At 32.5% G+C, this 13,513-nt stretch overlaps 1 protein-coding gene across 1 annotated transcript; it reads right to left on the bottom strand.

Annotated features, from left to right (window-relative positions):
• Positions 1-337: 337 nt before the first annotated feature.
• On the bottom strand, positions 338-1,723 carry LOC133682286 (phospholipase A(1) DAD1, chloroplastic-like). Its single transcript, XM_062105568.1, has one exon. It carries the CDS (start codon positions 1,640-1,642, stop codon positions 338-340), a length of 1,305 nt encoding a protein of 434 aa, XP_061961552.1. The 5' UTR covers positions 1,643-1,723.
• Between the last annotated feature and the right edge of the window lie 11,790 nt (positions 1,724-13,513).

Below are 13,513 nucleotides of genomic sequence, written 5' to 3'. Positions count from 1 at the left end.
CTTGTCTTTTCTATAATATACATACTAAAGAGAAAGAAAAGGGGAAGAAATGATCCACCAAGCCCGATTAAACGGAGGCAAGAAACTTGATGAAATATGCATTTTAGTTTCAGGGAAGGAAAATCAATGGGGATTCAATTTTCAACTTCTGTTAACAAAGAATGGCAATGCCCACCCCCGCGTTTGGCGGGTAATGCCAACTATGGGGGAAAATGAATATTTCATTCTACCTGCCCATAACAAAGTATTATTTAATTTATGTACGGATATCCTAAACCCTAGCTTCCATAGGCCTCTTGTTCTTTTATTATTATTATTGTCGTCGTCGTTGTTTATTTTATCTACGGTGGTTGCTAAGAAAAAAACGCTTTGCTTTTGCTCTAAAAGGACAGGAGGAGCTCACAAATCCATTCACCAGATGCAGGTAAGTCTTCAAATCATGACATGCTGCTACATTGATGCTATTGAGATATGGAGAATCCTTGCTACTAAGTCTTAGCTCCCTGCCAACTTCTGCATAGACCCATTGTGTGTCCTCCACCTTTTTTTGGATCCAACTAGGCAAGCTTGCCATATTGAGGTCTCCTTTATTTGGCACATTGTTCTCCCCATCAATTACAAATCCAGGTACTTTTGTTATTACATCATCTGAATTTACAATACGCAGGACTTTCGTTCCTTGTTTTTCCAGGTGTCGTCTGAAACTCCTGTTACCGACACGCGGACCTCCGAAAGAAATGACAGTCACAAGTGGCGCACAGTTGAATGTAGTCTTGATGTCATAAGCAGCAAGAGTAGCGAGTGCAGCTCCAAGACTGTGTCCTGTAATGGTTAAGCTAAGAGGTTCATCACCATAAGTATGGAGTAGCCTTTTGATCTCTTGACGCACCATTTCTTGTAAACTAGGACCCATTGGTGTTCCTGAAGTGTAAAGGCTCAAAAATCCGCTTTCTACCATGGGTCCACAATCGTCCGAGCCTTTTTTGCCACAATCTGAATTTGGCAGTTGAGTCAGGGTTGCTCTAAGATTCTCCAGCCATTCAAGGCAAGTGGCAGTACCTCTAAAGGCAATCACCACGTCTCTGCGTCCTAGCCTCGCAATTTCTGCCTTGTTTAGAGAAACGGCTACGTATCCAATCCAACTGGACTGGGTAAACACCCAACTAGGTGCCTTTTCAATCCAACGTGGGATTTGGATTCCCGATGTTGCACGTAGATGTTTGGTTAGCCGGTAACCAGTATCCGGTTTACCGGACCGTTCAAACAATGTGCTCTTTGGGAACCGGCAGGTTGCATAGGTGGGTGATGAAGGATTGAAGTCAAAAGACTTATATGCAGCATCGACAAAGTGTCCATACCGAAGAATTTCTCCACGTAAATTATCATCAAGAGGGTCAAGCAAACCTTCCCAGTTTCGAATACCTTGATACTCCATCCATTTCCGTCTTAGTTTAACTGGCCGGGATGCAGTCGCCGATTCATGGCGAACCGGGTCAAGCAAGCCTTCCCAATTTTTTAGAGGTTGATTTTGTAAGAACTTTTTGTTGAGTTTTATGGGTTGAGTGAGAGTGCAGCACTCCAATGTCATGTCTCTAGTGAGTGGGACTGTGCATGGCTTTGCAAGTCCAACAGAAGAACTCATGATTTTGGTTTCTTTGTATTATATGGAAGAGAGGAACTTGATTTTTCTTCTTCTTTCAGATGTGAAAAGGAGAGAAAAGGAGAGAAAGAGGCAAAGAATGGAGATGAAGGAAGTTCTCGATGTTGGTGATTGTTGCCTTCAAGGTGTTTTGGAGGGTCGTTTTTATAGGGAGAAAGAGAAACAGGAGGCATGGAATTTAATGAAGAGAAACAGGAGGCATGGAAGAAAGAGAAAATGTTGACAGAGAGGGGTTCTTGCGTTTAGTTTTGAACTTAAAAAAAACACACGAACGAGAGGAGGGGAATTATTACAAAGACAGCTTTGGTCTGCTTAACTTTTATTTATATTATTTGAGCTTTTTCTGGAGAACCAGGTTCTTTTATATACGTACATGATAAATACATAAAGTTTGGGATATTATTATGTTATTATGTTCAGTTAATTTAAAATATTGAATTCAAAATAAACATACCATATATGATTTCAATATGTATTAAAAATTGAAATATTTGCTATTTTCTTCATCTCATCTAGTTGAATTTTAAAGCAATCACCGAGAGCAATTAGAACATCATGTAGAATATCATTAAGTAATAAAAAAACCGTCTTGTTTTCTATTTTTACGTGTCAAAATGATTGTCTTGCAAACCATCAAACCATATGCTTCCATACAATACCTCTAGTTAAAGCCTAATTGTAGTAAGCCTATAATTGTAAATGGTGTATTTTAATTTTTATTAGAGCAGAGACAAACAATTGGAAATAGGAGATTTTTAAAAAATATTTTTTCGTGACAACTGGAGTATAATGTATGGTGTCAACTGTCAAATATAAGAGCGTCACTGTAATTGGTGGGGAGAGGCAACGAGTTAAAAGGAGAGAAGCCGTCCTAACTGGTAAAACTACGTTAGCATCCCAAGGAAGCGACGACCGAGGTGATGATTACCAAATATGGGCTCGAATCAAATCCAATGGTCCACCTTCAATCAAGCTTGAAAGGATTTAATGAGCCCAAAAAGTACCTTTCGACCCGGTTTAAGACTCAAATCTCAACTTAAGCGAGTTGATTTATGAGTTAATAAATCGACTCAGATTTTAATATTTAAAAAACAAATCTGTTTGGGGAAAAAATCAGGTTTTTCCATTTGTTGACCGGGGCCAATTCCCATCAATAATTTTATTAAGTTGACTTAGGAGGTAATTTTTAATATTAAGTTGAACTACAAGGCGAGCGAGTCTTGCATGCATAGTAATGAGAAATCCTACTGTAATATTGTGGATCAGTAGTGTGTATGATCAGCCTCTCTATTTTTTAGTTTTATCTTATGTTGACCCTCTGCTAGTATTTCTTGTCTTATCATTCACCCAATCTCTCTTTTGTACTACCAATCTGATGAGTCTTCCATCTGTTTTCTTTTGCTATTTAAGGCAGTGTCAAATCAAACCATAATTAATTTACTCTTAACTAAAAATAAAAATAAAAATAAAATCCTTTTTTTTCATATCTTCACCCTTCTTTATTTTATTATTTACTGGCATAATTTTACTTCAATCATTAGTGTTTAAAATAATAGGATGGATGGTTAATTCTCAAACTTATATACTATTTTTTTGTTTATTTATTTGATGTGACAATAGTTCTCTGAAAAAGATTGTCTGCCGATGGAAGAACTATAAAATTACCCAAAAGAAAAGGAAAAAAAAGGGTAGAGTTAGGATGACAATATGAAGAAATGTAGTTACGGAAAAAAAAAACATAATTGAAAATAGGATTAAAATTACAATTAATCAATGACAGTGTAGCTTTAGTTATTAGATCCGACAGAAAATTAACTCGATGACCGATCAATATATAATCTGTTCTAGACAAGTTGAGTGAAAAAATATTTTCTTAAAAATAAATATCTTTTCAAAAAAAATAAATTGAATAGGTTAACCACTCGGTAAGATTCCAAGCACGCTCTTATGACTATTATTGAAGCTAACTTGAACGAGCCACCGCTAGATGGGCTCGGCTTTAGCCGTTTCAAATGAAAGCAGCGTATGCCATGTGTTATAACGTAGGGAAGGAGATAATGACGTGCTTGGTATTATTAGATTGTGATTATTGTATGAACACTTTCCCATGTGGTCACGACAGTTGTTTGGTGCAAACAAGGTAACATAACAGTTCTCTTCTTTAAATCTGCTTTGTTAGTTTACGTGAAAAAATCTCAAATATTATTGCACGTCTCACAGTTTCACACGTTGATTCCATCTTTCAAATCTTCAATCCTCCTCGTGAACGTTTAAATTTTTTCCCGAATGATTCATTTTGAGATCTATCTGTAAATTCCCTTCTACTTTGTTTTTTTTTTTTTTTGGAAATCATTATTTATTTATGGATTATCTCCAAACATGATTGCAAGAAATCGTCCTCATATATATGTGTGTGTGTGTGTGTGTGTGTTTTCAATGGCTGTGATGAAGAACACCTAAAGGTTGAGGATTGATATAGTTACGAAATGAGTTTTAACAGTTATTAATTAATTATAATCATTAAATTTAATAGTTTGGCCTTTTGGGCTTTCTTTATCTGTAATTGGTTTTTGTCATTTCGCTTTTTATTCCATAAATTTGTTCGTCTTCGCCCCACCCCCCACCCCCCCAAAAATAAATAAATCACAACCATTAATTCGATTTTTAAATCCAATAGCTGAAAAAGTAAGCGTGTGTGTACCACAACATGCATATTTTAGCCGAATCGTGATTTCATGTGTGTGTACACCACAACACATGCATATCTATCTTTTCTTTCTTGGCTTCATGTGTTTTCTTATACAAATCCTTATTTTGTCGACACCTTTTTTTGTGTGTGTTTTTCTTGTCAATGAATTCTGATATATGAAGAAAATCCCTTCAACATTCATATGCATTGATGATCAAAGATAAAGAAAAAAAAGTACAGATGCATGTGTTGTATTGTCAATATAGCCAGCTGAAAGTCCATTCATGTAATCCTGCCTGATTTGGTGGGTTTTTAGTTGCGTGCTATGAATTTGAGATACTGGTTTTGCTTTGTATATAGACTTTTGAAGATGACTCATCTTATTATTGGATTCAGGCCAAACATTTTGGATTTGGTTGTGGCAAAAAATTTAGCAGATAATAACAAATTAGATCAGCTCTAAATCTTCTAGCATGTTCAAAGATATCGTTTTCGAAGAAATCCAAATGTGTCGATAATTCAGCATCGCCACATATATTGAGTGAGCTTATAGAAGTTCTGTATCCAAATAGATTGAGTAAATTTTATATATATATATATATATATATATATATATATATATATATCTGATTTCTATATTTTAAAATCTGGTTATTGTTGAGTGTGGAGAATTACTCACAAAATCATGTTGAAGAAAGGAGGCTGAAAGGAGGATTTGTGGTGATTCGTTGGGAGAAATCATGAATGAAAATGGGGCGTGTGTTTTCTCATTTTCAATTATAAATAGGCACAATTAATTAATTTAATGAGCAAGAGAAAAAAAGAGATAGAAAAAGCTGTCTTGGCAGCAGCTTGTAGTGACAAACTGGGTGAAAGAGATGGGGGTGGAGTTGAGTTGAGTTGAGTTTCTTTCTCTACCATTATTGTGTATTTGTAGCTTTCTCTGTACTGAATAATATTGATTGCTCTGTGAATGTAGACAAGTTACCAAACTATATTCAAATATTCTGTTCAGCCTCCTAGCAAAGATCAAACTGATCCTAACAATCATCACTCAATTCCATTATCAAGCTTATGATATTTTTTAATTTATTTTTTTTCCTTTTTGACCAATAGAGAAAGCAAAAGTGAATTAGAAAGAAAAGGGAGCTTTCATCAGTGCTAGCAAAGAGAATATTTAATTTACTTTTGATAGTTCTTAATAATTAATCACAATAAATTAACTATAAAGACTAAGCTATAATCCATCCTTATCTATCTTTTATTTTATATATTAAAGCTAACACATCGTCTCGAAAGTTTTCCACAATTATAATTAAAAATAGCACTTTAAAAAAGAAAAAGAAATACTAGAAGAATAAAGAGGCCAAATCTGAATAAAACCCTTCAGTTTTAAATAAAAAATAAAACTTTATGGATCATAGACCGAAAATAATAATAAGGTAGTTCCTCACAACATGGAGCTAGGGTCAAAAGGCCAGGGTTGTTTGTTTATCAAATTTAAAATAAAATGTTGCTATTAATTTAATTAGGCATTGTGATTTTAAATTGGTGGTCTAAATTGCATACAATAAATCAATTTTTTTTTAAATAATTGATAGTGTTAAAGTCCATAAAATTGTAAGTGAATTATTGAACTTAATTGATCTCTAACAATAATTTCTTTAGTTGTGGAGAGTGTTATGTATGTTTTTTATATATTTATTTTTTTGAATGACATATTCATTCATATATCTAAAAGTATTGATATTTAAAGATTATACAAGTTTTTTTATTAATGACTTACTCCATCACTTTTTTTAGTATAAAGTTAATGCAATGTAGTGCCTTTACAGCACATATTCAATTCCGTGTGGTTAAACTCTAGCACTATGTATGTATCTTAGTGACTTAATATAAAATTAATTTTTAAATCTCATTTAATATTTAATTTTTGTTTGATTGAATTTATTCTTTAGAGAACCGAGTAGTTATGAAACGCTACAACTTTATTATTTTATAATTAAAAAATCAACATAAATAGTTTTTATTTAAGTAAATATATATATATATATATATTTTTATCAAATTAAGAGAATATGTTAATAAATTAATATAAATTGTTATTGGAACACTTGATAATTTATTTTTTTGGAATTAGTTGATACATTGATCATACCTAAGAAGCACGGTTTGCTAATTGCTTTCTTTCATCTTCTTCTTTATTTATTTTATATTTTTTTCGTATGAAAACATAGTTCAATGGCTTAAAACAATGATAATAATTTAAGAGTTCAATTAATATTTGACTTCCTAATTGTTAGGTGATGTTTTTTAACATGATATCAGAATCTTATTGATCAAGTGATCACAAGTTTGAATGTTATTATTTTCATTTTATTTGATAAGAGTTAGGTTGAATGAGTTTGTGCAAATTTTAAATTTAAAACAGTATTTTTAGTTAAAGAAGTGTATTGAAAACTTATAAAAATCATATTTTATAACTTTACTATAATTTTTAGGTTGGTATACGTGTGTGTGAGTGGACGAATGAATGTATTTATATTAGGGTGTTGATAAATTAGACAAAGTCATTAGCCAAACGATTACCTTTTATAGATAATTCTTGATTTCACTCTCTAGAGATAAATAAAATCTCAATAATAAAGATATAATATTCTTTTATAAAAACACTACTATATACGTCCAATCAAATAAGGATTTTAAAGAATGGACAAATGATACTTTTGGTATGCACCAACGTTAGAAAAGAAAAAAAAGGAAACCATGTAATTAATATTATATTATATATGTTAAATCAATGATCTATAAAACCATACACTTGGTCTCTCTCCTTTTCTCTCTGTCTGATATCATGCATGATATATAGTAATGCTGTTATGATGGGGTATAGTTTAAATATCTTCGAGAACAGTGATCTATGCATTAAAATAAAAGAAGAAGAACAAAAATAGTTATGGATGATCGTTTTCTTTGCAAAAGGCCCACCAGCTCCTTCTGCTACCTCCTTTATGAATGAAATGAATACCGTTAAGAAGACTAAAACGTTGTCATAAGTAGCCAGGTCATTTTACTCCACAGAAAATGTTTCTATTCTCAGGACCAGATCCGAATGCGCAAGAGACACGCCCCTAGAAATGACCAATATACTAGTATTACTCGGAAAGGACAGTTTAGTTGAGAAGTAGGTGAGTTGAAAGCTAACGTTGCCTGCCTGTGTTTTATGTAACTGGCACAAGGGACATCTTTATTATCTAATTCTCATAATAATAATAATAATAATAATAATAATCAGAATGATTGAATAGCACACACTTGTGTGGAGATCAGCTATGAGACGTTTAGAGCTATTAGCCTTTGAAATTCTCCTGTACAAAAGATGGGCAAGTGAGATTTCCTATCCATAAGTAAGACTTTGAATAATTGCAGGCATGCACTACACTTAATGCCTGTCCAAAAGCAAAGAAAATCACTACAATTGTCGTACCAAAGTGTCTTTAATTTTGATGTGTACATTGGTACTATGATTCATCATTGATTGTACCCATAGCGATTCTGAGCAACGAGAAGAAAGCGCATCTGTGAATTCACCTGCCCAATATTGATGGTTTATTTATTTCATACTTTTAATTGGGAAACAAATTGGGTTTTAAGCAAAAGCTAATCCAGAATTATTTGAATATTGAAAGAAAAAAAATACGATTAAGAATTAAGGTGCTACCTGATTAATAAATCTTGACTACTCCAAATCGCTAGAGTTTCATATATATTCTTGACAAGCTACCCGAAGGCATGGAATCCTTACTATATGCTGACAGCGTTGGGATTGATTCTCTCCATTTGAATTTATCTTTCCAGCTCTGTGTAGTTTCGGCTACGACCCCTTAATTAATGAGAGGAAAAAAATCCCATATTACCGATGAAATTTAGTATTATTGAGAAGGGTATTGAGAATGACGTCACTCCATCCAAACTTCTCCATTTTAATTAACATTTATATATTACTTAATTATTTAGATGTCTGACATCTCCATCACTGTATTGAATTTTTTCCTCTTCAGATCCGACTCGATATTCATAATTAGGGACATGTTGTATCAGTTGATGATGAAATTCTTTGTTTTGGTGAGAAACATCGATTGTTTACTGTGAGAAATGAGTTGTGTAGCGTTCCAATTACAGTAAGCTTTCATCTTTTTTATTCATGGGTGTCGGTGAAATTGAATCAGGTTAATATATTATATTGTTTGATTATTTTTTTTTTTATCTCATAATACGTATAGTGCAAAATGTTTTTTTAATTGAAAATATATTAAAATAATATTTTAATAAAATGGACCCACACCCATTGAACTTGCTTGGATCTTCTGCACGTGTGTGTACAAGAGCACGTTTGCAAGTGCTTCCGATATGCTGCTTGGTCGTAATGTTTTATTTCTTTTCACGTTTTGGTCCTAACAAGTGGCATGATGCATAAAGGCCTGTTTTTTCTTCACCTATCTACCATTACTTACAGTAGTCCTATTACAAGTGGGCACAGGCGCCGCTCGGCCGCAAAAATCAAAGCTGACTCGACTTGCGAGCCGTCATCGGTTAAACTAACCAGGCCTTTCACATGTGACATGGCAAATTTTTCATGCAACTTATTCGCGTCTCGACGGCAGTTTATTTATAGCAGGGTATTAAAGTGGGTCTTGCCCGACACGGTTGACTCGGTAACTCTTTAACTTAGTTCAAATTAAATTAAATAAGATTTAATTTGGTCTGACTTAACAACCAACTTTTAATAGGATTAAAATCTACTTTGATTTTTTTTATAATAATATTATTTTAATTTTTAATTTTTTCTTAAAATAAAACTATTTTAATTTTACTCGAGCTACCTTGTTTAATTTTTTACGAAAGTTTTAGATTAAGTCATGGTTAAATTAGTTTAATAAATGTAGTTTATACATATAAGAATATTAATAAAAGATTCATTATTAAAAAAACAAATATATCCATCCCTCTAGTAGACATCACACACACACAATGTTTTTATTTTGGAAAAATAAAATAAGTGTTGTCGGTACATATTTTCATAAAGGATGGTTGTCGGTACATGTTCTTATACCTATGTCCCCAAAATGAGTTTTTTTTGTAATGGTTAATATATGTGCTTTTATATACTGAAATTAAAATCTTTTCCCAGCCAGATCACAGATAAATAATCCACATCCTTATTATTTTTTACATCTACTTAAATTTGAATCCATAATAATAATAATAATAACACAAATAGCACAACCATTTATGTTCTTAATGAGTACCTCAAGATTCACATAATGAATTTGAGGCAGCAGATCTATCTATAATTTGAACGGTGCTTGTCAAAGTCAAAATTATATGACAATAGAATTTTACTAAAAAAAAGTTTTGAAATTCAGCTTTCTAGTGAGTAATTAAATATATAATTATGAGATTTAATTCGAAGGTCTACTCAATCAAAAACCTACCTGGGTCACCTACTAACAGGTATTACTGCTATTTTCTTTTCTTCCAAAAATAATCATCAAACCAAAAGGACTTTACTTTTTTATATTCACAACCAAAATGGCTTTTATATTCAATTAATATACATCCTTACGATCTAAAAAAATTCTCTTCAACCTTCGAAAATTAAATACATTAAAAGAAGCAAGATATGTACAAAATGTCTTGAAGTTCCAAAGTATTTACTAGAGATGCTAGCTAAGATTGGTTGTGTCTCCTTAAGGTATTAATTGGTTAACAGATGCTCACATAACCTCAGGTCTCTCTGGGTTTGAGGCGCAACTGCTACGGGAAGATCAAGGACATGCATACATGGTAACAAGAATGATTGGCATTTCTGGTAGGAGGAAAATCCTAACTAAAGAAAGATCAGTAATAATACAAAAACAAGAAAACCCCGAAAGGCCAAAAATCATTTGGAATTATGGCCCTCCTTTATGGCCTGCCTTTTGATTGAATGATTGACCAGTATTTTTAGAGGACACTGTTTGAGACTTTTTGGGTTACCGACCTAATTATTCAGGGGGGCTTTAACGATAAAATTGTTTGTGGGGCTAAGAAGATCCAGTGAGTTGTAATTAACAAGTGTCATTCCTCTCTTGGTTTTGACCTTCCAGCATCTAATGAGTCCATTCTTGCTGCTAATCTGAACAATCTAAGTCTTCAGTATTTTTTCCACATAGCTAGCCGTCTGCCAATCGGTAAACACAATTGCATGGGAATGTAATATAGCTCAACTGTAACAAATCTTAGTGCTTGATAAAATAGTGTGTGTGTGTGTGTGTGTGTGTGTGTGTGTGTGCGTGCAAATTGAATAGCACGGATGATTCTAGCATGTTCATGGTTGCGCAATGAGCATATTCTCTTCATAATTCTCTCAACAATTTGGACAATAATTGAGATCATACTCAATGTCGGATCTGAGTTTCATGGCCATTATATCTCATGGGGCAAAATGCTTTCTCATCATGTCTCTGCATTATTTTTTGCTAGTTGGATCATTGTCAGTGGCCATAACAAAAGGTGTAGAGCAGAATCTGCCCAAATCCTGGGGCAACATCATAGTTTAGGTACTGCACTATATGCTTTCCTTTCTTAGAAGGTTACCGAGATTCGGTTGTGTTGTAACTTCCTTTACAGCATTTCTGCAACTAGTGGGAGCCATAAATCACTACGAGTGTTTTATCGTCCATCAGAAAATGTGGGTGTCATTTTTGAATCCCCGTTGCTATGGGAATCGTGGTTCGGATTGATTGAAAGAGATGGTGGTGTTTTGGATTATTAGAGCACGATAATAAATGATGATGAAAGTCCTCTTCTTTGAGGCGCAATAATAGAAGTTGATTACCAGAATTTTTCAATGTTCCCGAAAGGGTAAAGAGAGAAACTAATGAATGGCTTGAACTTGAAAAACCCGACTGCAATTTCCTTTGGATTGCAAGTGGATGGATTTTGAGATTTATAGTGAAGGAACTCTTGTGGTGTGCAATGCATGAGTCCGCGCTTACCTTTCTTTTTTCTAATGAAAATTATGCAATTTCTTCTCCAACATCACCAATTGCAACAATTTATCCAGCATGTTCTATACAAAAGAAGCAAGACTAACATGTTTATTATCGGATTTAATTGCATTACTGATCCAAATTTCACTCCTTTATTTTGGTTGGAGTATTTTTCTATTATGAGTTCAAACTCATAATCTCTCCCTTCAAATTACGAAAAAGTATCACCAGCTTAAACGATTCATTAATGGAGCTGACTTAATATTTATGTTTACTTTAAATGTTGGGAAGGTTTAGTAAACGGATAGAACATATTTAGAAAAAAGCAGATTGTCTCGTAAGCGATAAAGGTATAAATCACATGTAAATCGAATATGATTGGAAGGAACAAGATTGAAAAAGCCAAGACTCGATCTCTTCTCCTATTTCTAGTCCTTGTAGCGACTAAGAAACACGAATACTCCAAAAAAAGCATCCATCAAATACGAATACACGTCGAATACATCATGGTATGTATCATATATAAAGAAATATGATTGCAAGATTAAAAAAAATAAATTTGTTTTAAATATGAGAGGGATACATGAGGGATATTTTTAACTTAAATTTGTAATTAAAATAGACTCAAATATAGTTTTGAGTTTAATGAGATATATATATATATATATAAAAAACTAAACTCGACATCATTTCAACATTTTTAAATTAATTATTCCTAATTTATAAATTTTTAAAACTATGAGAATTAATATCTATTATGAATATTGATGATAGGATCGTTTTTATATAAAAGAGTTATTTGAACTAAAATGTAAGTATCACAATTTTTAATTTATAAACTTTATAAGAAAACATGAAATCAATATTTTTAAATTAAGAAGTCATTTTTTTTTCATAAACAACAAGATAAAAAAATATGAGTAGAACTGATTTGATTTAAAATTGAAAAAAATAAAATTATATTGATCCTTTCATGATTATTATAATCTTTTTCAAGATCAATTAACATCCAAAATTTATTTATAATTTAAAAGAAAATATAAATAACATGAATTCTACTTCTACTTTCATATATTTTTATGTACAGTCCATGATGTTGACTTTTATTTACTATTGCGATAAATTCTTAATATAACATATGAAATAATTAAAAAAAATTAATGTTCTCTTCACGTATCTTGATTTTTTTTTTTTAATTACTGTATCATCGTATTCATATCCTATGGTACCCGTTGTTCTATATCGGTCTCCATGCTTCATGGTGTAGCACAAGGTGCTTAACAATAACTAAACCTTCACTTGTCTTCGCCCAACTCCTTGTCTAGGTGAGATGATTAATAAATTAATATGACAAAACTTTGGTTTGAACTAAGAACTGGTAACTTTGTCGAACAAATTCCAACCTACTGACCCCACATGTCCGAATTTCCACCGATTTATTTTCCCCGTTAGTGTTTACGTAATTAACATGGGATTTTCAACTATCTTTGTCTACATTCTTCAAAACTGGTGATATATAGAACGAAATTCCATGTTAAGCAAAAGCCGGCGTCAAATTCAAAGTAAGCATTCTTACCAGAAGTCAGAAGATTTGAAGTAAAGCCTGTAAAGTGCTCTTTTGATCACTTTCACAATCAGCTACTCAGCACCACGGGCCACAAGATTGCCTTCTTTATTTTCTCTGATTCATACTACTGTTAGCATCCCACAACTCAGTTTCAACTTTGATTTCTTGGCTGTAGTTTGATTGACGACAAATTATTCATATAAACACTAAGAAATTTATAAAAGTTTTATTTCTCAGAGTCTTATCAAGATTTAACCATACAAGACCAACCCATTTAAATTGAACAAAATTCATTTATGAAATTTCAAATTTTTGCGTTGATGAAAATGAAAATGATATGCAACTTGTATTTGAGCGATTCTATAGATGTTAAAAAAAGGAGCAATTCAGCTTAAATTCAAAACTTGAAAACTAATTATTCTGAAAAAAAAAAATAGAGGCGGTGATGTAATCATATGGACTGTCTTCTACAAGTAATTGGTCAAAAAAAAATTAAAATTGTTCTTACAAATTCATGTGCTAGTTGATATATAAAAGCGTAGTGTCAACGCATATTGTGAATA

The sequence above is a fragment of the Populus nigra genome, chromosome 2 (genome assembly GCF_951802175.1).
Source record: "Populus nigra chromosome 2, ddPopNigr1.1, whole genome shotgun sequence".
NCBI lineage: Eukaryota > Viridiplantae > Streptophyta > Magnoliopsida > Malpighiales > Salicaceae > Populus > Populus nigra.
Note: the sequence above shows the minus strand (reverse complement) of the source record. Positions and strands in the feature narration are given on the sequence as shown.

Bases quoted from the DNA above. Each gene is read 5' to 3' on its own strand.
- LOC133682286 (XM_062105568.1), bottom strand. From the start codon at position 1,642: ATGAGTTCTTCTGTTGGACTTGCAAAGCCATGCACAGTCCCACTCACT.